This window comes from Elaeis guineensis, chromosome 9 (assembly GCF_000442705.2).
Source record: "Elaeis guineensis isolate ETL-2024a chromosome 9, EG11, whole genome shotgun sequence".
Classification (NCBI taxonomy): Eukaryota; Viridiplantae; Streptophyta; class Magnoliopsida; order Arecales; family Arecaceae; genus Elaeis; species Elaeis guineensis.
The window spans coordinates 82,992,915-83,018,549 of record NC_026001.2 but is presented as its reverse complement, the minus strand read 5'-3'; the positions used below and the strand labels follow the sequence as shown (position 1 = coordinate 83,018,549).

General features: G+C 50.9%; 1 protein-coding gene across 1 annotated transcript; it reads right to left on the bottom strand.

Annotated features, from left to right (window-relative positions):
* Positions 1 to 472: 472 nt before the first annotated feature.
* On the bottom strand, positions 473 to 25,152 carry LOC105035466 (PLASMODESMATA CALLOSE-BINDING PROTEIN 1-like). The gene is made up of 3 exons (XM_073243975.1): positions 24,795 to 25,152; positions 24,202 to 24,235; positions 473 to 980 (listed from the first exon to the last, which is right to left on the bottom strand). The coding sequence occupies exons 1-3, from the start codon at positions 25,111 to 25,113 to the stop codon at positions 791 to 793; spliced, it is 543 nt and encodes a 180-aa protein (XP_073100076.1). The 5' UTR covers positions 25,114 to 25,152; the 3' UTR covers positions 473 to 790.
* Positions 25,153 to 25,635: the final 483 nt, after the last annotated feature.

The window sequence follows — 25,635 nt, the reverse complement described above, 5'->3', positions numbered from 1 at the left end:
CAGAAAGTTAATTTGTCCATGACCTCATGCAGAAATATTTTGTAGAAAGATATTTTAAAATAACTTTTATGTGGTTAAATATTAAATTGTGTTATTTCCTACAATTTAGTTGTAGCTATCTAGAAATCCTCATATAGCAACATTAATAATATAATTATATTATTTATTTGTTATTTTCTTGCAAAGTATGTTTATGATATAATCAGGTAACCACTAATGTCTTTTTATGGTTTGTTTTTGGATTGTCCATAACCAATAGACCAGCAAAGTAAATTTTAAACCCAATCCAATCTAAACCAAATGAAAATATACTAGGTTTGTATTTTCTGATCCAACTCATATATAGATTGAAATTGAGATGTGCCAATTCACAGCCTGATCCACATCTAACCATACAAAACACAACCACAAATATCACCAAGCCCAGTTGGGTCCAGTTGCCTGCCATCTCATCTGATTCTTAGACTAGATAAAAACAAACTAAAAATTTGCATTGGACCCAAGAATAGAACTTACATGACCCCCTTCTCTTTTGAGGGAGGGAGTGGCGGAGAGAACTTACATGACATTGCACGCATGAAGTCCCTAACTGTTCGATAGCCCAAGAGAGGAAGATCCTGTATCCACTGCCCACCACCCCACCAACTCCTTCACTACTCTTGCAAACATTTCAAGATTACATGACTGATCTAGTCAGTTTTTAAACAACTACCACAAGAGGCTACCAATTCTACAACAAAACTGTGGTGGATTTCACAAAAATGTAGACTACAACAGCCTGTCTCAGCCATCAAATAAGGAGGAAGCAAATGCAAGTTGATAGCAGGAGGGAAAGCAGAGGAGAAGCACCAGAGGTATCATAGTTCGGCACGAACCCTGGAGGACTCAGCCCGCCGATACCTGGCACTGGAGGTGCATTTGTTGGTATGCTTGTCGGAGTATTTGTGCTGGGAGTGTTGGCTGTTGATCCTCCTGCAGTGCTGAAATCAAGATATCCACCATTGTTAGCTATAAAACATGAGTACCTCCTAGCCATACAAGTAGGTTGGTAAACATGCTACGTCATTCTTGTTCCTATAGCCTACATTTAAACATGGTGGTACCGTCAGAATACTCAAGGCATTTATCAACATTCTTATTAAAAATCTAGTTAGAATCAAACAGCGCAGCAGGGAAATGCATAATAGTTGCCAAGAAACATGCCAAAAGGTATGTGGGTTCCATGATGGTTCCTAATTTCGTTTCTCTTTTATGTTGTCAAAATTGTGATCTTACTGCAAAGCTGGCAAGGGACCCAGGGGAAGGGAAACTATTTTTAGATAATCAGAAATAACATGACCACTAGGCTGCTAAGTCATTAAATGCGAAACTAATCACTTTTTCACAGAGGAGATAAATACATTTCTTACACCATTCCACTAACCATATATTAAAGAACAAACCTTCATTGTTTGTTTAACTTTGTCTTGCCTGCACTAACAAAACCAAAATAAGAATAAACATAAAACTTGATGAATAAGCTATGTCATGCAAGTCAACCCATGTATTCAATAAGCAGAAGGAGCGCAGCAAGTGTAAACATTGTGATCATAAAATGAAAAACTCATTAAATAATATCAGGACATGGAGCCTAAATCAACCTGTTAATCAACCCATTTAAACAATTGATAACTAAACATTCTCATTATTTGTAGCAAGGACTACCCATGATTCATTTTCCTTATGGGTATCAACTTGGAAAAATTGGAACCGAAATTAACATTTGCTTCTGCTAGTGTGAGATGCTAAAAAACCCAGGCCCCCGAATTTCTTTAGCCGGTTCTCATATTACAACACAGCAGTCTAGTTTTCATAATCCATTTCATTTATTCTTTTGCCAAGCGATGTGAGTCATTTGTATTAGTACATGCTCTACATGAATTGCTGTACTTTTGGAATTTCACATGCAATGATATTATAACTATTAAAACATAAGTTTCAAAAGATGAAATCTCAAATAACTCTATTCTTTGCTAACTAGAACCAGTCAATGTTATGGCAATTACCGGATCTCCAATTAGAATTTCTTGCATCATAACTTTTTTCCTTGCATTCGTCCAACAAAATATGAGGAATACTCTATACAGGGTCATAGTCACAGGATGAAAAAAAACATCTATTATGCCCAAAAGAAAAGGCTGCTACCTGTTTCTATCAAGATCCATATCCAGGAAACAAAGGATTCTATCCTGAAGCAAGTCAATGAAGTAATTGATGTTGACAATGAAATGAAAGCTGAAAGAAGTAAATGAATGCAGGGGCATTATCAATGGCTTCAATGGTGGTCCATTTGCTGAGCATAGTCGATGGCCAGAGAAAGCCAAGAGGAACAAATGACATACGATGGAATGAATTCAATGAGGCTCGTAGGATAACAACTGAGAAGGATAGAGTATTACAAGGGGGAAGAACATGGAAAGCACAAACACAGTGTCTGTAACACCTAAAACAAAACTTGGACAAGAGTGCACTAACCCATGGGAAGAGGAAGGATTACAGTTATGCAATTATTTCAACATCAAAACATTTGTGACATTTGACATAATGCAATGTGGGCTTATTCTTATAATTGGTGATAACAATATAGACACGAAGGTCCTTTCTATGGAGCTAATCTGAAGCAAGCACAGAATTGAATCAAAGGAAATTTTAGAAAGGCTAGGTGGGTTGATTCACATAGACATATTTTCACCAAAACATTGTCCTCTCCTCCATTTCTTGTTAAGCCCTTCTACATCTTTGGATGCTGGAGAAGAATCCCATGCTTCTACCAATTGTTTATATTTAGAAGTTTAAAAAACCTACATGGGCTATATTTCTCTTATCAACTGATGGAGTATCTACACAAATGAGAGATACACCAAGAAAACAAATGGTTTAGATGGATCACACCCCTTTATCAAGGTAACAAATGAAGAAGTGATAGGAGCCCAGGTTTGTATCAACAATATCTCGAGTAAGCAAGAGAAAGAAGAAAAGTGTTAGGATTTGACGCCTCGAGATTCAGCCCACATTGAGCCCACAGCGAGGTTCGCGGCGAAAAACGGAGTCCAACGAGACCAAGATCACCTGAATCGGAGCTCGGATGGAGGAGATACGAGCTTTTGAAGTCGGCACGAGAATCGAGGCGGCGGAGGACCGCCGGCGACCGGCGGCGGGCGGCAGCGGCGCGGCCGCAGGCAGCGGCGCGGCCGCAGGCGGCGGCGCGCGGGACGCGCGTCCCAGGCCCTCGTGGGACGCGGGACCCAGGCCCGCGCGGGACGCGCGACCCAGGCCCAGGCCCGCGCGGGACGCGCGTCCCAGGCCCAGGCCCGCGCGGGACGCGCGACCCAGCGGCCTGCTGGCCCATCCCCGGTCCACCGTGGACCGGGTGGTCCACGGCGCGGTCTGCGGACCGCGTGGGCGTTTCCCACACGTTTCTCGCGGTCCACGGCCCTATTCCGTGGACCGGAGCGCGATCGGATGGCCCAGAGAGCTCCCGATCTTGATCCGACGGTCAGGAGGGTTTCTTGGCTTTGTTAAGGAGTCCTAATCCCTTTCTAAACGTGTTTTAACCTATGATTAAGCCTTAAAAAGGTCCTGAGACGTAACAGAGGGGAGTGGTTGTTTTCTCGCCGCCGTACGAACCAGAGGAGAGAGAGAGGGGCGAGGGCGCTGTGAGGGAAGGAGCAGAAGGCTCCTGGACAGCGGTCGCCAGGCTCTTCAGGGGTTCAGGGGGGTCTCCAAGAGAGAGAGAGCTTTTGTGAGGGAAACTTCATGTGAGAGAGAATTGGGTGTACAAGGGTTGAGGGTGAGGTCTCCTCTTGTAAAATTTTCTTTTCATAGTGAAGTTTGCATGCCCCGTGGAGGCGAGCCCTTTTGTGGCTGATCCACGTATTTTGATTGTTTTTTCTTTTGTTTTGTTTCTTCTTTCTTCCTGCTGCATCGCGTGGTACTGAAAGGATCTTGGGAGGTGGTGTCCTGGCCAGACATCCACCCAACAAGTGGTATCAGAGCCAGGTTGGTACAAGGACGCAGATTGCAGTGGTGGTGAGCAAGACTGAAGATGGAGAAAACAGGAACAATCAGGATGGAGATCAACAAGTTTGATGGTAAGAGCAATTTCTCCTTGTGGCAGGCAAGGGTGAAGGACGTGCTCATCCAACAGGGGTTGATCGAAGCTCTCTTGTGTGATGAGAAACCGACTACCATGGAGGTGCGGGATTGGAAACGGCTACAGATGCAGGCGGTGAGTACCATCCGTATGTACCTGGCGGATGAGGTGGTGATCCATGTGCTGAGCGAGACTTCCCCGACGGTGCTGTGGTCGAAGCTCGAGGAGTTGTACATGGCGAAGTCTCTCACCAACACTCTTTTCCTCTGGAGGCAGTTTTACCAACTGCGGATGACTGAGGGACAGAGCGTGCAGGAGCATTTGAGCCACTTCCAGAAGATCCTCACCGACCTTCTCAGCGTTGGCGAGAGCGTTGAGGAGAAGACCAGGGCGCTGGTTTTGCTGGCGTCGCTTCCTCCTTCGTACGAGTCCTTGGTGACTGCTCTTCTAGTGGGGAAGAGCACTATCAAGATGGACGAGGTCACCGCGGCGATACTCCAGAACGAGGTTCTCAGGAGGGAGAACCCAGCTTCGAGCTCAGGTGGCGATAGCTCAGCTTTGGTGGCTTCTGGAGGTGCAGGAGGCGGTAGACGGAGCGACAGGAGATCGCATCGAGGGCGGTCTAAGTCCAGGAGGGACTTGAGCAAAACCAGGTGTTACCGGTGTGAGGAGTTGGGGCATCTAGCCAGAGATTGCCCTCAACTGAAAAATCGGACGGTGGCTGCTGTAGCGACGGCCGGCAGTGATTCAGATGGAGATGTCCTGGAGATATCTGACGAGGTATCTACTTCTTCCCAGCAGTGGATATTAGATTCTGCATGCCCCTATCATGTGTGTTGCAGAGAGGAGCAGTTTGACTCCCTGGAGAACAGTGAGAGCACTGTATATCTGCCGAATGGATCGAGCTGTGCGATCAGAGGCATTGGGACGGTCAGCTGGAGGACACATGACGGTGCAGTGAGGAGATTGGGGGAGGTCCGATACATACCCGATTTCAGGCGGAATCTTATCTCACTTAGCAGACTGGATTCGAGAGGCTACAGGACGGTAGCTGGTGGAGGAATCCTGAGGGTGCTACGCGGCGATAGGATTGTGCTGGAGGGGAAGAAGGGGAGCAGAGGACATTATTACCTGGCAGGGAGCCCAGTGCGAGGTGGAGCATCGGGAGCCAGGTGGAGCCCAGAGCGAGGTGGAGCTCCAGGAGGCGGATCGGGCACGAGACAGGAGACTCGGGAGGACGAGAGGCGACGTCGCAAGGTAAGATTCCTATTGCCGCAGGATGATGCCCCGAGCAGGTCTCAGGTCAGGAGGAGCACAGCATACGACGGAGATGGGATCGAGCAGCCTGGCTCGACTCCCATGTTTGCCCATCCATGATCAACAGGCGATTGCCCCAGGGCATGGGGGCGAGGAGATCCAGAAGCTCTCGGAGTTTGGAGGAGGCCGAATATCGAGTCGAGGTGGAGATTGTTAGGATTTGACGCCTCGAGATTCAGCCCACATTGAGCCCACAGCGAGGTTCGCGGCGAAAAACGGAGTCCAACGAGACCAAGATCACCTGAATCGGAGCTCGGATGGAGGAGATACGAGCTTTTGAAGTCGGCACGAGAATCGAGGCGGCGGAGGACCGCCGGCGACCGGCGGCGGGCGGCAGCGGCGCGGCCGCAGGCGGCGGCGCGCGGGACGCGCGTCCCAGGCCCGCGTGGGACGCGGGACCCAGGCCCGCGCGGGACGCGCGACCCAGGCCCAGGCCCGCGCGGGACGCGCGGCCCAGGCCCAGGCCCGCGCGGGACGCGCGACCCAGCAGCCTGCTGGCCCATCCCCGGTCCACCGTGGACCGGGTGGTCCACGGCGCGGTCTGCGGACCGCGTGGGCGTTTCCCACGCGTTTCTCGCGGTCCACGGCCCTATTCCGTGGACCGGAGCGCGATCGGATGGCCCAGAGAGCTCCCGGTCTTGATCCGACGGTCAGGAGGGTTTCTTGGCCTTGTTAAGGAGTCCTAATCCCTTTCTAAATGTGTTTTAACCTATGATTAAGCCTTAAAAAGGTCCTGAGACGTAACAGAGGGGAGTGGTTGTTTTCTCGCCGCCGTACGAACCAGAGGAGAGAGAGAGGGGCGAGGGCGCTGTGAGGGAAGGAGCAGGAGGCTCCTGGACAGCGGTCGCCAGGCTCTTCAGGGGTTCAGGGGGGTCTCCAAGAGAGAGAGAGCTTTTGTGAGGAAAACTTCATGTGAGAGAGAATTGAGTGTACAAGGGTTGAGGGTGAGATCTCCTCTTGTAAAATTTTCTTTTCATAGTGAAGTTTGCATGCCCCGTGGAGGCGAGCCCTTTTGTGGCTGATCTACGTATTTTGATTGTTTTTCCTTTTGTTTTGTTTCTTCTTTCTTCCTGCTGCATCGCGTGGTACTGAAAGGATCTTGGGAGGTGGTGTCCTGGCCAGACATCCACCCAACAAAAAGGAAGAGGAAAAGTGCTATTCTATTGCTTCAAGGGAATTGAAAATTAAGCCTTCAGAAAAGTTTCATTAAACTGATAGCTTTCATAAATGATCCATAATTACATCTCCTACAAGACCAGAAACAAAAAATAGGCTAGTCCTAGACTTCCTAGAAAAAAAAATAGCAAAATAGAAAGCATGACATAGTCAATATCCTTGGACTGGACTCCTAAAACAAAACTTACTCACCTAAATTTATAAAGGTCTACAAAAGCCACAACTTTTTCTGGAAGAAAAACAAACCTTAGTCACCTAAATTTATAAAGGCCTCCAAAAGCCACATTTTTTTCTGGAAGAAACGAAGGGAACACCCACCTAGTGTGAATACCCAGGTCTAGGTACTCAAGATGTACCACCCAAGATACAAATAAAGAACCTCCCTAAAGGAGAGGAGAGATGTGACCTCGGGGGCCATTACCTAGTTCACAAAGCCATCACTTGATCTCTACAATCTGCAGTTACGGTGATGAATATTTTCATGACCTTTATGACATTTTTTGAAGTATACAGAGATTTCAAATAATGCCAGTGATCTACCTAGTCAAACTCACCTGATGTTGTGATGCTGATGTATCTCATTGATATGCCATCTAATCTTACTGACATGGTGTAATATCTTAACACAGTGTGACTGTCACCAAATATAACTCATATGTTAAAGATAGTAATAATTCTTCTTGCAAGGCTTAGTGAACAAATCTGCAGTTTGGTGCTTGGTTGGGATGCATGAGGTTTTAATTTGCCCTACTCTAGATATTCTTTCATATGACATGGTGATATTTTAGTGAAAGATGCAGATGATAGCAATGCATAAGGTTGCTTGAACCTGGCAAAATAAAATTGTTCGCTGAAAGCTTTAAAGCAAGAGAATTAAGTTCACAACACATGAATCTTTAAGGCAAGAGAATCAAGTGAGTTTGTAACACACATTGCCCTTAATTTGAGATTCAACTTCACCAGAGGATATTGATTGTTCTTTGTTTTACCAAAATAATAGAGCTTTCCCCTAAACACTGTGCAATAGCCAGTGATTCATTTAACACATTTCTAAGCAAACTAGCCCAATAAAATCACAAAATGAACAAGGCTAGAGGAGGACCTAAGAAGCCCTTGATTATGAACTTTTTAAAGATATGGAAGACCACCAACTGCAACATCAAGATGAAACTTTCAAGGTTAACTGATCCATCTACTTAAAATCTTAATTAAGAGATATCTAGCCATGTCATATTATGTAGAAGCCATCCAACAAATAGTTGATAGTATGTGGGATCAACCAAGACATCCCCAATCAATGTTGTTTAGCTAAACATTTTGCTTCAATGAAGAACCTGCTGTTCTTGATGAGGCTCATGTCTGTAATCATTTCACGGTTATATTTTTTGAAGAGGCAGAAATGAGATGGTACATGCAATTCATGTGATAACCTGATCTAAGCATGAATCTCAAAGGGGCCCCAAAAAAAGAAAAAAGAAAAAAGTAGAGGAACAAAGACTCCCCATGGGAGTCTTCTTCCCCATTGAAACTGGCTTGAAATGGGACTCCTAGGGCTGCCAAAACCCAGAAGATCCTGTATAAATAAGCCCCTCTCCCCACAAAGGCTCTCCACCAGCAAGCATCGAGCCTTTTTCTCCTTCTTTTCTCCCATTGAAGCCATAGCCCCCCCGTGCTTGTGCCCATTAGAAATCGAGGCTATTGACGCCACCGAAGCCAAGGTAAGGTCTCGGTCCTTCATTCTCTCTCTCTTTCCCTTCTTCTCTTGGCATTAAGCACCACCGCCGGCCATCGATTTCATCGAAAATTGACCAAGGAAGACCTCCGCCCACTTCCCTTAATTTTTGGTCCCATTTTCCCCCTTTTTCCGCTCACTGATGCCATTGCCTTTTGATGCTGGACTCTTCGTCGAGTTCCACAGCCTCCCTACAATGCTTCCCGACAAAGTCACGGCCATCGGTGAACAACCAATAGCCAAAAATGGAGAAAATCCAAGAATGGCTCGGAACCCCTATTTTTTATGATTTTTTCATGATTTTTTTGATTGGCCGGTCCTGCCTCTGGCCATCCACCGCTGCCATCGTCGGCCGCATGCCACCACCACCCATTGCTGGTCTTCCGACCCACCAGCCACCATCCCCTATGCTCCCCTATTCGGCCAAGAAGTGAAGAAGAAAAAAAAAAAGAAAAAGAGAGAGAAGGGCTTTCTCTCTCTTGAATTTCTCTCTACTCCCTCTTTTTCTCTCTATCTAATCCATGAACCCCAATATGAACCTGAGATGATCTTTTCAAAGAGACTCGAGACCACTTTGATATCATGCCATATGCCAATTCCATTCAAGCCATGTCTAGTATCTTTGAAACCTACTATTGATAAATCTTGTTAATCGATCTTGATTTTGATCTTCGTGCTTTATGATTTCTTGATCAAGTTGCTTAGATCTGACCCTTATCTAAGAGGCCCTGAATTGCCTCGACCTCTGGATGGTCTATTGGACTGATTGTCCAATCTATAGTCTTCTTTCCTTATGATTGAATCTATCGAATAAAAATTAATTATACTTTTAATATGTTAAATAGGTTCAATAAATTTATTTAGTGAAGTTTAAAGGGCTAAAGTAGATAAGATAAGTAATCTCGACACTTCTTACTTCTTTTTAAATTATCAATTATTTTATCATAAAAAAAATTATTCTATGTTTGCATAAAATAAAGATTGAACATATGCATTATGAAACTTATAATTTATCATAAAATAGTGATTCTATGAATATTTAGTATGAATGACTTTTTATGAGATATAAACTCCATGTTTATGAAATTTATGTTTTATTATGAAAAGAATGATTTTGTTGGGTATGGAATACCCACAGCCGGAACCCACGGCGGAACCGCCATTAGCAAGTGCAGCTCCGCCCGGACTCCGACGGGAGCCGGGCTCCACCGCCATCAGCAAGTGCAGCTCCGCCCAGACTCCTACGGGAGCCGAGCTCCACTGTCGACATCAACGCAGCTCCGCCCGGACTCCCACGGGAGCCGGGCTCCGCTCTCAGTATCAACGGCTGGTAAGCTCAATCCGGACTCCTATCAGAGCCGGACTTCACCCTTAACTTTGTTTGCAGCGCGGCTCCGCCCGGACTCCTACGGGAGCCGGGCTCCACCGACGACATCAGCGCAGCTCCGTCCGGACTCCTACGGGAGCAGGACTTCGCCGACGACATCAGCGCAGCTCCGTCCGGACTCCTACGGGAGCCGGACTTTGCCGCCAACATCAGAACAGCTCAGCCCGGACTCCTACGGGAGCCGGGCTCCACCGCCATCAGCAAGTGCAGCTCCGCCCAGACTCCTACGGGAGCCGAGCTCCACTGTCGACATCAACGCAGCTCCGCCCGGACTCCCACGGGAGCCGGGCTCCGCTCTCAGTATCAACGGCTGGTAAGCTCAATCCGGACTCCTATCAGAGCCGGACTTCACCATTAACTTTGTTTGCAGCGCGGCTCCGCCCGGACTCCTACGGGAGCCGGGCTCCACCGACGACATCAGCGCAGCTCCGTCCGGACTCCTACGGGAGCAGGACTTCGCCGACGACATCAGCGCAGCTCCGTCCGGACTCCTACGGGAGCCGGACTTTGCCGCCAACATCAGAACAGCTCCGCCCGGACTCCTACGGGAGCCGGGCTCTACCGCCACCAGCAAGTGCAGCTCCGCCCAGACTCCTACGGGAGCCGAGCTCCACTGTCGACATCAACGCAGCTCCGCCCGGACTCCCACGGGAGCCGGGCTCCGCTCTCAGTATCAACGGCTGGTAAGCTCAATCCGGACTCCTATCAGAGCCGGACTTCACCTTTAACTTTGTTTGCAGTGCAACTCCGCCCGGACTCCAACGGGAGCCGGGCTCTACCGCCGTCAGCAAGTGCAGCTCAGCCCGGACTCCTACGGGAGCCGGGCTCCACCGCCATCAGCAAGTGCAGCTCCGCACAGACTCCTACGGGAGCCGAGCTCCACTGTCGACATCAACGCAGCTCCGCCCGGACTCCCACGGGAGCCGGGCTCCGCTCTCAGTATCAACGGCTGGTAAGCTCAATCCGGACTCCTATCAGAGCCGGACTTCACCCTTAACTTTGTTTGCAGCGCGGCTCCGCCCGGACTCCTACGGGAGCCGGGCTCCACCGACGACATCAGCGCAGCTCCGTCCGGACTCCTACAGGAGCAGGACTTCGCCGACGACATCAGCGCAGCTCCGTCCGGACTCCTACGGGAGCCGGACTTTGCCGCCAACATCAGAACAGCTCCGCCCGGACTCCTACGGGGGCCGGGCTCCGCTCACGACCCCTACCGCCTGGAGGGCCTCATCCGGACCTCAACAGAAACTGGGCTCCGGTCGTTACCGAGCTTCAATCGACAGATCCACGCCCCCTGACAGGCCCTCAAAACGGCCGTGACCCTGCTCCACCTTCTGTGGCGGACTCCGCGCAGTATCATCATTCCCTGACAAGCCGCAGTAGCCATAACCGCCCTGCTCCACCTCCTGTGGCGGACTCCGCATGGCCCCACTATCCCCTGGCAGGCCACAGTGACGGCCACGAACCTGCTCCACCTCCTGCGACGGATACCATGCGATTCTCCTGACGACGGACGCTGCTCCACCCCTCATAACAGATTCCACGTGGCGAGTCGAAGTGATGCCCACGTGTCTGCTCCATTATCTTTCGCAATCAATTCCCCTGACCGTGGGCGGCCCACTACCAGGCGGTTACAAACGTCGCCATCAGTCCGTTGCCTCCCCCGCCTATAAAAGGGGGACTCAGATACGTTATTCTTTAAGCTCTTTTGCCTTATCTCAAAATTCTGCTAAACTTTCCGTTCGAGCACTCCATTCTTGTTGAGGCAGAGAACTGACTTGAGCGTCGGAGGGTCTTACCGGAGCAACCCCACCTCCGGTTTAGACTTCCCTTGCAGGTCCCGGCGGCGACCGCGGCTTCCTCAGCTCCAGCTTCTCCGGCGCAGGCAGATTTTTGCACCAACAGGATTGGCGCTAGAGGAAGGGGCCTGTGTCTTCGCAGCACCCTTGTTCTTGAAGGAGCGCTCAACGGAGCCGTCTCTGGCCATCTCTCCGTCATCTACTCCTAATCCTCCCCCGCGAGATCGACACCCGATGCCTCCGCGCAGGGCGTCCACCCGGCGGTCCACGGCCTCCGCGGTCAGATCTCAGGCTCCGGCCTCCCCTCCCGTTTCTCAGCCAGCTCCTCCTCCCCCTCCGACGACGGCGGTCGGCGCGGAGCAGTTTGACTTGCTGGCACAGCAGGTCAAAGGCCTCGTCGAGGCCGTACAGGCAATGCAGCAGCAGCCGCCGCAGGCGTCGACGCATCCAGAAGGGGCATCTCCGGAATGCCAGAACCCGGCGGCGGGGCGGGCCACCTGGGCCAGCCGCCCCGTCCTTCCCGGGAAGGCGAATCCAAGGGTGGAGAGCCCTCAATCGGACCACGACTCCACCCCTGGGAGATCCCTGCCCCCATTCTGCCAAAGGACCCTCGAGACTCGAAGTCGAGAGGATTTCCTGGACCGGAGGCTCCAGGAGATGAACCGGCGGATCGAAGAACTCCGCCATGCGCCTCCCGCTTACGGTGAGGATATCTGCACTGACCCTCCCTTCTCCCAAATGATTATGCAGGAACCGATCCCGCCGAATTTCAAGCTTCCTCAGTTCGAAAGCTACGACGGGACGTCGGACCCGATCGATCATCTGGAGGCCTTTCGAACGATGATGCTGCTCCACGGTGCTCCTGACGCCATCTTGTGCCGGGCTTTCCCGTCTACCTTGAAGGGAGCAGCAAGAAACTGGTACTCAGCTCTGAAGCCGGGTACCGTATTCTCCTTTGACCAAATGAGCCACCAATTCGTGGCCCATTTTGTCAGCAGCCGACGTCCCCGAAAAGGTTCGGAGTCCCTCATCAACATCAAGCAGAGGGAAGGGGAGTCCATACGGGCCTACATCAACCGCTTCAACATCGCGGCGTTGGAAGTCCGGAACTTGGACCAGTCGGTTGCCATGGCCGCCCTGAAAGGCGGCCTTCAGAAGAATGATCTCTTATACTCCCTGGAGAAGAAGTACCCCAGGGATTTCGCTGATCTGCTGGCTCGGGCTGAAGGATACGCCCGAGCGGAAGAGGCCTTCAGAATGAAAGATGAAGAGACTGCGAGGGAGCGCCAGGCGGAAAATTCTGGTAAGCTCGCAGTTGAGAAGAGGCCAAAGGAAGCCCGGCCTCGCTCCCGATCCCCTCCTGGGACTCCCCCCCGGGCGCGCAGGCAGAGGAGCCCGGACAACAGGTTTCGGCGGGGTTCCCCGCCAGGGAAGTTCCGCAGCTACGCCCCCCTCAACGCCTCGAAGGCCCAGGTACTGATGGAGGTCAGGGAGCTGCTTCCTAGGCCGGAGAGGATGCGCACGCACCCCGGGAAGCGCAACCCCAACAAGTTCTGCCTCTACCACCGTGACCACGGCCACGACACCGAAGAGTGTATCCAGCTCCAGGACGAGATCGAGGAACTCATCCGGCGAGGTCGGCTCGACAGATTCATCCGCCGCCGGCCTGAGGGTAGAGGAGACCGGCCAAGAGCCCTCCCACCACCCGAACCGCAGAAAAGGGAGGAGCAGCCCGGGGACCGGCCTCCTATCGGGACCATCGACTCCATCGCCGGAGGGCCTCAAGGAGGAACGGGAGAACTGTAAATGTATTGCTTGCTATTTCGTTTTGAATCTACTTTTCTTTTTAGCTAACGCGCTCCTCCTACTTAACGCGGATGTATTATGACTGGATATGACCCCTCCAAAAACAACGGCCATGTCGGGAACAGGAGGAGAACCTCGTCCTGACATGAGCAAAGTCAAAGGCCCGGTTCTTTTAGACCGGATGGGGGGAGAGGCCCTACAACGCCCTAATGTGCCCCCACAGCCCTGTTAGGGACAGGAGGAGAACCTCGCCCTAACTTGAGCAAAGTCAAAGGCCCGGTTCTTTTAGACCGGATGGGGGGAGAGGCCTTACAACGCCCTAATGTGCCCCCATAGCCCTGTTAGGGACAGGAGGAGAACCTCGCCCTAACTTGAGCAAAGTCAAAGGCCCGGTTCTTTTAGACCGGATGGGGGGAGAGGCCTTACAACGCCCTAATGTGCCCCCACAGCCCTGTTAGGGACAGGAGGAGAACCTCGCCCTAACTTGAGCAAAGTCGAAGGCCCGGTTCTTTTAGACCGGACGGGGGGAGAGGCCTTGCAACGCCCTAATGTGCCCCCACAGCCATGTCAGGAACAGGAGGAGAACCTCGTCCTGACATGAGCAAAGTTGAAGACCCGGTTCTTTTAGACCGGAGGGGGGAGAGGCCCTACGGCGCCCTAACGCGCCCCCACAAGCCAGGCTGATAACGAGAACCTCGCGCCGGCTCAAGCAAAATGGAAGACCCGGACTCCTACGGGAGCCGGGTTCCGCCGCCAAGGTAAACTTCACCCGGACTCCTACGGGAGCCGGGTTTCACCGCCCAGCGCAGCTTCGCCTGGACTCCTGCGAGAGCCGGGTTCCGCCGCCAAGGTAAACTTCACCCGGACTCCTACGGGAGCCGGGTTTCACCGCCCAGGGAAGCTTCGCCCGGACTCCTGCGGGAGCCGGGTTCCGCCGCCAAGGTAAACTTCACCCGGACTCCTACGGGAGCCGGGTTTCACCGCCCAGCGCAGCTTCGCCCGGACTCCTGCGAGAGCCGGATTCCGCCGCCAAGGTAAACTTCACCCGGACTCCTACGGGAGCCGGGTTTCACCGCCCAGGGAAGCTTCGCCCGGACTCCTGCGGGAGCCGGGTTCCGCCGCCAAGGTAAACTTCACCCGGACTCCTACGGGAGCCGGGTTCCACCGCCCAGGGAAGCTTCACCCGGACTCCTACGGGAGCCGGGTTCCGCCGCCAAAGTAAACTTCACCCGGACTCCTACGGGAGCCGGGTTCCGCCGCCAGGAAAGCTTCGCCCGGGCTCCTACGGGAGCCGGGCTCCGCCGCCAAAAAAGCCGGGCTCCATCCGCTACTTCGCCAGCAAGGATTAAGAACGGTGGCGAGGCTTGGCCACATGACGAGATCGGATGGAAGGGAAGAGCCCCTTCCCACGACGACCTCTAAGCCAAACAGGCCAAACGACGAGAAAGGGTCAACGAACGACAATATTGGTGCTACGCACGGACAAGGTAACACAAAATGCTTTTTCCTCATTTCCGATATATGTACTACAGGGCCAGGACGGCCAGAGAAAGAGGGACAAAACGACAAGAGAAAAAGGGGCAGCTACAAAAAGGGGGTGACTACAAAAGAACTCTAAGGAGGTCCTGCTCCCTCTAACCTAGGGTGATCACCTCCATCCCTCGACCAAGACTGCCTCAGGCTCTCCACCGTTTCCTCTAGTTCTTCCTTCTTTTGCAGCATATCCTGGAGCACCTGACGAAGTCGCCGGCTCTCAGCCTCCGCTTCCCGATGCCACTTCCGCAAAACTTCGGACTCCGCCTCTGCGTCCGCGACGGCCTTCCGCTCAAGCCCCAGTTGGATTTTTACTTGTTGGAGCTCGGCTGTCTTCTCCCCAAGGGAGACAGAAATCCCTTCGACGGTGCCTCTCAAGGCTTGGAGCTCTTCGGTATCTTGGGCGTTAGCAAGCTGCGCCCTAGTGACCAACTGCCCCTGGAGACGAACAACCTCGTCCGCCGTCCGACGGAATCTCCCTTTGTACTCTTCTACCTGCCGGCGCCAGCTGGCCCGCTGCACATCGTGGCTCACCTCAGCATCTTGAAGCTGCCTCTGGAGGTCGGAAACTTTTTGTGACCATATCTGCTCGTCCCGCGCTGAGAGCCGGGATGAGTTCCCTTCCAGTTGGCCGATCCTCCTCTTCGCAGTTGACAGCTCCACCTTAAGGGCGCTGATCCTGGCTTCTTGAGCCCAAGTTCGATCGTTGGCGCTCTTCGTGCATTCCTCGAGCTCCTTTGCGAAGTCCGCCTTCCTCCGACTGTAGTCCATGATTGCCTTCACTTGGAGACTCCTGAAGTGGGCGGCCTCAGCGGCGGCCTCGGAATAGCATTTTTTCGACTTGCGGAGCTCGTCCTCCGACTTTTTCAACTTCTTCGTCAGGTGGAGGACCTCCTTTTTGAGCCGTTGGATAGTCGACTTCAGTGGGACCCCCAGGGGCAAGGGGAGTGCTTCGGCGGGGCGCTGCCATCGAAAAATGCAAACGTCAAGGACCAGCTCATCACAAGAAGAAAGGCAGAAAAGAAGGAGCAAGGGGAAGGAAAGACCATCCACAATAAGAAATTCAACTTTATTGATTAATTTTGAAGACAAGCGGAAAGGAAATATGGCGACAAAAGAAAGATACAAGATCGGAGGTCTCAGACCTCGGGGGCAGGGGGTGGAGAGCTCGGCGCGGGGGGCACGACTGCGGCAGCAGCGGACGAAGGGGCGGCCTCGTCGTCAGACTCCTCCAAAAAGCCGAGATCAAGGTCGGGATATCTGCCGGCCACCCTCTCTCGGCAGAGCTCGAACCCCTTGGTGAACGCCTCCAGGCCGAACTGGACGTTCAGCTCCCTCATCTCTGCGGAGGTCTTGAACTCCTCCACCGCAAGGGTCCTGGCCTCCGAGACTAGAACCAGAGTTTGCTCGGCCAGATGGGCGACCTCGGCCTCCGCCTTCCTTGCCGACTCCTCCAAGCTCTGCCTCTCCTCCTCCCGGGCTCGCCTTTCCTCTTCCCGGTCTTGTCTCTCTCTCTCCAGGGCCTCCCGGAGGGCGGCCACCTCGGCCGTCTTCGCTTGAAGACGAGCAACCTCGTCTTGGCAACGCTCCTCCGCCCGAAGAAGGTCCCTTCTCATGCGGCCCGACGCCTCGACATAGGCGAAGAGCTGGTGCCCGATCTGCAAGGACAGATGGAGAATTACAACAAAGACCGAGCAACTGAGCAAATAAAAATCCGCTTACCTTAAGAAAGGACCCCAAGGTGTCCCAGGCCCGCTGCTCGGGATCAGCACGGTCGATCCTCTCCACGACATCGGACAGAATGCAACCATCGAGCAGCCGACGGATCAGAGCCTTGTCGTTGAAGGGGTTCTCCGATCCCCCCTCGGAGCAGACGGACTCGTCTGCGGCGGCTCGGTGGCTGCTCGGCCTGCGGGCCACCGATTTTCTCCTCCTCCCCGCGGCGGGCGCCTCCGCGGGGCGGACCTCCGGGATGGGGACCCCGGTCGGCGGGCTCCTTGAGGGAGCCCGGGGGGCCGCTGGCTCGGCATCCGAAGGAATGTCGATTGCCGGAGTCGCCTGGACGGGCACGGCCAAGCCCGTCTCCTCCACCCTGGCCCTCTTCGCCGAGCCAGAAGTCGCCGCGCCCTTCCTTTTCTGGGCTCTCATGGCCTTGGCGAGCATCCGAGTGGCTTCGGCGTCCATTGCTAAAAAAAAAAAAAAAAAAAAAAGGGAAAAGAAAAGAAAAAGGAAAAAGCGGCATCAATTAGTCCAAAAAAAGAAAAAAAAAAAAAAGAGAAAGGAAAAAGAGAAAGAGAAAAGAGGAGAGAAAGAAAGAGAGAGAAGAAGAAGACAAGAAAAGGAAAGATATATACTTGCTGGATCCTGAGGGCTCAGGCCGATGTTGAAAAGAAGCTGCTCCCTCAGTAGGTTCGGAAGAGAAGGAGCGGGGTAACTCAGGAGCTTCTGGGCGGCCTGAAGGTCGTCCTTTCCCAGGCTGGGAGCCCGGCGGACGGAATCCCTCAGAGACCCCCAAGGGGGCAGGCCCAGTTCCAGGGTCGGACAGTAAATGAAGAGAAATTTCCCCTTCCAGTTGTGAATCGAAGAAGGGGCGCCCTTCAGCAACCCCTTCTTACCGAACTGAGGGGAGAAGTACCACCAGTCCTTCGCTGAAGGATGGCGTTTGAAAGTGTAGAAATGTCTGAACAGGGAGAGGGAAGGCTGGACCTCGGCTATGTGACAGAGAGAGAGAAACCCTATCAAAAACCTAAAGGAATTCGGGGCGACAGAGGCGAGAGAAATGTCTAAGAAACGAAAGAAGGCGGCAACAAAAGCAGGAAGCGGAAGCCGGAGTCCGGCACGGAATGCCTCCTGGTACAAACAAAAGCGACCAGGAGGGGGAGCGCTAGCCCGGTCGGAGGGGCCAGGAAGCTCCAGGTCGTACTCTGAAGGAACCCCGTACCGAGCCCTTATCAGGAGAAGTTCGTCCGGAGTCGACGAACAAGGAATGGCGCCCAGTGCGAAAACCGGACAAGGCCCTGCCCCGAACGCGGGTTCATCCGCAGAGACAGGGGCCTGGGGGTTTGAAGCAGAAGAACTCCCCGAACTTGCGGGGGCAGAAGAATCGGAAGACATTTTTCTTTGGGGGAGAACCTAAAGGACCCTAGAAAAGCAAGACGAGAGGGGAGGGAGACACCGGAGGTCAACTCAGGAGAAAATACAAAAGTGAAAGGAGGAGAGGACCCTAGGCGGTAAGAAGAAGGTGGGCACTAACCTATCTTGCTCTGAAGGCCTGGGGAGCGAGAAACGGAAGGCGCCTACGGCTCGAGAGGGCGTTCGTTAGAGCGGACTCTCGGGGAGATGACAGACGCCAGCAAGAAATCAGAAACGGAGTGGGGCGCCTGAAGGGGGAGGACGGGTTTAAATAGGCCCTGGGATCCGGCGCCATAATGATCTCGAATCCCCCCAGGCCAGTCCGCATCCGACGCGTGTCCCACTCCCCATGACAGACGGCTGAAGGCGGCTGGCGGTTGGCAGGGTCATAATTGCACCGTACCTAGACCAGCGTACCTGCGGGGTCTTCGAAGCGTCCTCTCGTACCGCCCCAATTCGAAAAGACTCCGGCACGCGCTCATTTAATGCCAAAATATCTGGGAGCGGCGGGGCGCGGGATTCGAAGGGACGGTTCCGGCTGTACGTCTGTGTACTTCCTTCGTTTGAAATTCAAAACTCGGATGTAGGGGGACTGGTGTTGGGTATGGAATACCCACAGCCGGAACCCACGGCGGAACCGCCATTAGCAAGTGCAGCTCCGCCCGGACTCCGACGGGAGCCGGGCTCCACCGCCATCAGCAAGTGCAGCTCCGCCCAGACTCCTACGGGAGCCGAGCTCCACTGTCGACATCAACGCAGCTCCGCCCGGACTCCCACGGGAGCCGGGCTCCGCTCTCAGTATCAATGGCTGGTAAGCTCAATCCGGACTCCTATCAGAGCCGGACTTCACCCTTAACTTTGTTTGCAGCGCGGCTCCGCCCGGACTCCTACGGGAGCCGGGCTCCACCGACGACATCAGCGCAGCTCCGTCCGGACTCCTACGGGAGCAGGACTTCGCCGACGACATCAGCGCAGCTTCGTCCGGACTCCTACGGGAGCCGGACTTTGCCGCCAACATCAGAACAGCTCAGCCCGGACTCCTACGGGAGCCGGGCTCCACCGCCATCAGCAAGTGCAGCTCCGCCCAGACTCCTACGGGAGCCGAGCTCCACTGTCGACATCAACGCAGCTCCGCCCGGACTCCCACAGGAGCCGGGCTCCGCTCTCAGTATCAACGGCTGGTAAGCTCAATCCGGACTCCTATTAGAGCCGGACTTCACCCTTAACTTTGTTTGCAGCGCGGCTCCGCCCGGACTCCTACGGGAGCCGGACTCCACCGATGACATCAGCGCAGCTCCGTCCGGACTCCTACGGGAGCAGGACTTCGCCGACGACATTAGCGCAGCTCCGTCCGGACTCCTACGGGAGCCGGACTTTGCCGCCAACATCAGAACAGCTCCGCCCGGACTCCTACGGGAGCCGGGCTCCACCGCCACCAGCAAGTGCAGCTCCGCCCAGACTCCTACGGGAGCCGAGCTCCACTGTCGACATCAACGCAGCTCCGCCCGGACTCCCACGGGAGCCGGGCTCCGCTCTCAGTATCAACGGCTGGTAAGCTCAATCCGGACTCCTATCAGAGCCGGACTTCACCCTTAACTTTGTTTGCAGTGCAGCTCCGCCCGGACTCCGACGGGAGCCGGGCTCCACCGCCGTCAGCAAGTGCAGCTCAGCCTGGACTCCTACGGGAGCCGGGCTCCACCGCCATCAGCAAGTGCAGCTCCGCCCAGACTCCTACGGGAGCCGAGCTCCACTGTCGACATCAACGCAGCTCCGCCCGGACTCCCACGGGAGCCGGGCTCCGCTCTCAGTATCAACGGCTGGTAAGCTCAATCCGGACTCCTATCAGAGCCGGACTTCACCCTTAACTTTGTTTGCAGCGCGGCTCCGCCCGGACTCCTACGGGAGCCGGGCTCCACCGACGACATCAGCGCAGCTCCGTCCGGACTCCTACGGGAGCAGGACTTCGCCGACGACATCAGCGCAGCTCCGTCCGGACTCCTACGGGAGCCGGACTTTGCCGCCAACATCAGAACAGCTCCGCCCGGACTCCTACGGGGGCCGGGCTCCGCTCACGACCCCTACCGCCCGGAGGGCCTCATCCGGACCTCAACAGAAACTGGGCTCCGGCCGTTACCGAGCTTCAATCGACAGATCCACGCCCCCTGACAGGCCCTCAAAACGGCCGCGACCCTGCTCCACCTCCTGTGGCGGACTCCGCGCAGTATCATCATTCCCTGACAAGCCGCAGTAGCCATAACCGCCCTGCTCCACCTCCTGTGGCGGACTCCGCACGGCCCCACTATCCCCTGGCAGGCCACAGTGACGGCCACGAACCTGCTCCACCTCCTGCGACGGATACCATGCGATTCTCCTGACGACGGACGCTGCTCCACCCCTCATAACAGATTCCACGTGGCGAGTCGAAGTGATGCCCACGTGTCTGCTCCATTATCTTTCGCAATCAATTCCCCTGACCGTGGGCGGCCCACTACCAGGCGGTTACAAACGTCGCCATCAGTCCGTTGCCTCCCCCGCCTATAAAAGGGGGACTCAGATACGTTATTCTTTAAGCTCTTTTGCCTTATCTCAAAACTCTGCTAAACTTTCCGTTCGAGCACTCCATTCTTGTTGAGGCAGAGAACTGACTTGAGCGTCGGAGGGTCTTGCCGGAGCAACCCCACCTCCGGTTTAGACTTCCCTTGCAGGTCCCGGCGGCGACCGCGGCTTCCTCAGCTCCAGCTTCTCCGGCGCAGGCGGATTTTTGCACCAACAGATTTCATGATTATTTTACTATTAAAAATTATTTATGGACCATGAGCTTTATAAAATTATTTAGCATCACATTTATGCATGATTTAAAAAAATATGATTTAATGAAATATGATTTAAAAATACTTATTTTAAGAAACATGTTAAAAGGCTCTCAAATAGCTTATATGATTCTGTCAGCGGATAATAGTAGTTGGCATATGATCTTGCTAGTGGATAATAGTAGTTGGCATATGATTCTATCAGTGAATAATAGTAATTGGTATACGATCCTACCAACAGATAATAGTAGTTAGTACATAATCCTGCCAACGAATAATAGTAGTTGGTATACGACCCTGCCAATGGATATTAATAGTTGGTATTTGGATGATTATGGCCCTGTCACGGATATAAAGTGACCTTAGTATTTAGTCTAAGAGAATTATTAAGAATTATGATATGATAAAATGATAAATAATTTATAACTTTATCTATAAAATTGACATGATTTATGAATTTATTTATGTTATGCATTGGAAATCAGTTTTATGTAAATTGTATGATTTATATGAGTATGATTGATTTATGATATACCATGATTATGAAAGTTTTATCTTCGATCTAATGATAATATTCTCTAAATGATTTATTAATACATGTATAAACTTATACTTAATCCAAATAAGATAGTGTAAGATTTACTTACTAAGCTGGTATAGCTCATATCTTTTTCTTTTTCTTTTCTCATCTACATGAATAATGTTAGAAATGAAGGATAACCCAAACTTGAGGGTCTATGCTAGTGAGCTTAGAGATTTTGTAGCTGAATCTTAATTTATTGGATAATTATATACTTATAGTCAAGTATTGATGAATTTTGAGATATGAGTTTGATATTTGATTTTGGATTTAGTCACTCCAAAGGTTTAATTACGTGATGAATGATGAAATTAAATCTTTTACTATATTTTATTTATAATGGATTTTAGCTAACTGTGATTGATAGGCTTCATATTATTGAGGGTGGTATCCCTCGGTAGCATGGCCATATTATATCCCATATATGGGGCATGACAATTCATTACAAAACATCTCAAACAAAGGAGGTAGAACAGTTTCTTAGGAGCCTCTCAAGACTTTTTATGCAAATGGGATGGATAGGAATGAAGCGAAGTTTGGTAGGAAAGGATGTAAACATGGAGTCAAGGAGAAGACCAATTTCAACAATCAAAACCTTTATTCAATTCCAGATCTAACTCACCGAACAAGATCAGCCCCATATAAGTTAAACTAGGCCTCATTCCATGTTCAACTTGCTGATGACATACTCATCAACATCTGCCTAGTTATTTCGTCATGGTGGGAGTATGGTTGGTGGAGGCCCGAAATGGCAATGGGAGTGAGATGGTTGGAGCTTTTCTACGAGCACCAAAGCAATTGTAACTAGTAAAGTGGTTTTCTTCCAATATAGGAAGCAATTAACAACAAAACTACCATCCAGAAAAAATAACTACAAATAATCTTAATTTAATTCAAGATGCAAGGAAAACATCTCAGGCTGTAGATTTTTTGCAGTAAACTTAGTGAGGTCTAGGGAAGAATCATTGAATTTGAGATATGGGTCCTGCCATCCAGATGATGGAGCAAAGAAGATAACAAGGTCTATGAGTTAAATAATGAAAGCCAAAAAAAGTAGAAGGCTAAGGAGTTGACCTTAGGATTACACAGAATCCATCATAAAGGGATAAGTTTATCAGATAACTTTATTCATCAAAATTATGAAGCCATGGGTATGGCTGTCCTTAAAGCATTACAGCAATGCCAATTGGACCCCATGTGTTAATCACAGTTGCTTCCATCTCTGACAGGCAGTCCCTTCCTGGTTCAGTTCTTGCTCTCCTAATGGGAGTGACACAGGATGACTCCACTAGCAAAAGCGAAGTGTATAAATAAAGTAGCATACAACTGTACAACATGTGAAAAGTCTTTAGTCAAATGCTAAGCCATAGCCAATCATGTTTCCTCTAACAAGCATTGCATGTATCCAATGCTGGTAATATTCCACTAATACTTTGGAGACTGCTGTACAAGGGATTACTAGGCTGATGCTTTGAAGCCCATCAAAGGGATGGCAGCAGTAGCTGCTAGGCTGGTTGGACTGAGCCGGTTTCTTTCCTTTTGGAAGGCTAGAGGCAGAGGATAGTAACAAGTAGCTGGGCTGATGGGATGGGTTCTTGAAAGTCCCAATAGTCAGAATCAAGGTTAGCCATCTCAGTACTGGATCCTATATGAATATTCTATTATAATATCGAAATATGTGGTATAGTACAAGATAGCGAAGCATATCGAGTGCCGGTCTGATACAAGACTGCATACTGGTTTGGAACCAGGACAGTATAATACTGATATGTACAGCAAATGTTGGCCAGATTCTTTGCTTGTGGATAGAGGTACCATTGATAAACATAGACATGGGATGTGAGAAAGATACAAGACTCTAGATTAAAGTCACAGACCTAAATCACAGCCATTAATGCTTCTTCCCACATACATGATTCATGCTCAGCACTAGAAATATTTAGCAACGCTTCCTCACCCAAAGCATTCCACCTAGGACTGAATCAAAACCAACACTAAATCGACCAAATTAAAATCTTTTCAATGCCCACAGCTAAACTTTTAGGTCAATATTTTACTATTACAAGGCTTAAGAAAACTAGCCGAAACTTGAAACACAGAACTTGCAAAGCTTCCAAAGGAGTTCCCACATCCTTTAAACATATATGTGCTTCAAGTTATGCCTCCAAAAAGGAGTTTGACTAAATTAGTTTAAAACTGAATGCATGTTCTAAAGGTCCAAACTAATATAGGAATATTTATTTGCATCAAAATGCCCACTATTAGCCTGTATAGTAGCACACTATGTCCTGTAATATGGCTTTTAGAGTAATTTAAATTAGAATGATATCGTTGTGTAAATAGACAATATTATTTAACATCTTGCATTGTGATCTTGAAGCAGCATGAAAAATTACGGGCCTTGCAATATCCCATAATGCTCTTATATAATGGTCATACTGTGCATATAATGGCCATTTTTGACAGACCATATACTTCTCTACATTAATATACATAAGAGTTCTTATCAGTGAAGGGAAACATGCCATGAACTTGGATCACGATGGTTATAAATCATATTTATAGTTTTGATTGTCACAATGTTGCACTTAAAGCCATGATCTACGTCTCAAAACCCCACCCCCACCCAAAAAAAAAAGAAAGAAAGAGTAGAACATCCTAGGAAACAGAGATATTTCCTCTGGGGCTCTGCGTGTGTCAGTGAATAGAGAGAGAGAGAGAGAGAGAGAGAGAGAGAGAGTCAGTCTTGTTTCATATTTAAAGTTCTACTAAATAAAGTAATCACTAGGAGACATACCTTTTTGAAGAAGGGTACGTACAGGATCCATAACCTACAACACATCATTTTTTTTTTAAACAAATCAATTCTAAACTTATTAAAATGCACCATATCAAACGATTACAAATTCAAGATAACAATTAATTAAAGCAACAACAACAAACGAACAAAAAAGAAAGAAAAGAAAGAAAAACCAACAATGCACAAGACCCGACAATATTTTTTTTAAATTAATGCGACAAAACACTAAAATAAAAACAAAAAAAAACCACGACACAACATTTCTAAAACCCCGAACCCCACAAAAATTATATAGTATATAGTATTCTAATAACAACAGTCAAATAAAAACAAAAAAGAACAAAGTCCTAGAAGTAAGAAGCACTCCTAGTCCGTTCCCATGATCCCCTGTTTCCCAAGAATATACATTATTTTGCAAAGCCTTTTTCCGGTCGAAGCGACTGAACAAGGTACAACCTCCACCACGGTGTGCGGCCCTCACACGGAAAAGATCTCTCCAGGTGCACTATTTTCCAGCTGGACACGCATCTCGAGACCCACCCGCACCTTGAGATTCGCGCCAAAGGAAAGAAAGAGGAGAGGGAGCTTACTGGGGTCGGTGACGGTGACGGTGCCGGTGCCGGCGAAGTCGCAGGAGCCGGGGGCGGCGTTGGAGCGCTGATAGTAGGAGTTGAAGGCGTAGGAGGCGTGGGCGGGCAGGGTGTTGGGCAGGTAGCAGAGCCCGCTCGCCTGGATGGGCAGGCAGTCCGCCCCTGCCCCGCACGCGTAGTCCAACGCCGTCTGCAACGCCGTCGCGCTCGCCCCGCTCCGCGCGATGCACCACGTCGCTCCTTCCGCTACCATTTCGCTTCTTCCCATTACCATCATAACACCCAACACCATCAGTATCCCCACCGCCGGTGCTCCCATCCCACCACCACCACCACCCCACCCAAAGAGAATAACTGCAACTAAGCTTTCAAATAAAAGAAGGGAGTTGGATATTAAAGAAAGAGAGACAGCGAGAGAGAGAAAAGAATAAGTGGAAGAGAAGAGGTTCTCTTACTTTTTTGCGCTTTTGCTTTTCTTTTGCTGGTTTTAGCCGTTTTGGACAACAGGACGCCCTGATCTGTTAAATCGTCGACTAGTTTGTATTGTTCATTTACGAAAATGACCCTGCGGTTGACGGACTTAGCTGGTGGGAGTTCGCTTAGTTGTGTGGTGGTGCGGCGGTGAATTGTATATTTAGGTAAGCGTATTTTGGGGAGGCAGTGCCTCTCCGTTCGGGTTTTGGCGGGGCCCGAAAACTAGAAGGATGTGCGGGTGAGATCTGAGGAAGTAGCCGTTGGACGGGGGAAAAGCGGCACTGGTGTTGTCGGATTCCTGCTCCGGCCTGTTCGTGGTGCATCGAGAAGTGGGGCCCAGGAGATGGGTGGTGTTGACCGTCTTCTG

Bases quoted from the DNA above. Each gene is read 5' to 3' on its own strand.
- LOC105035466 (XM_073243975.1), bottom strand. From the start codon at position 25,113: ATGGGAGCACCGGCGGTGGGGATACTGATGGTGTTGGGTGTTATGATG. The intron at 24,236-24,794 runs GTAAGCTCCCTC...GATGTGTTGTAG, and splicing joins CGTCACCGTCACCGACCCCA to GTTATGGATCCTGTACGTAC. The intron at 981-24,201 runs GTATGTCTCCTA...TCTTGATTTCAG, and splicing joins ACGTACCCTTCTTCAAAAAG to CACTGCAGGAGGATCAACAG.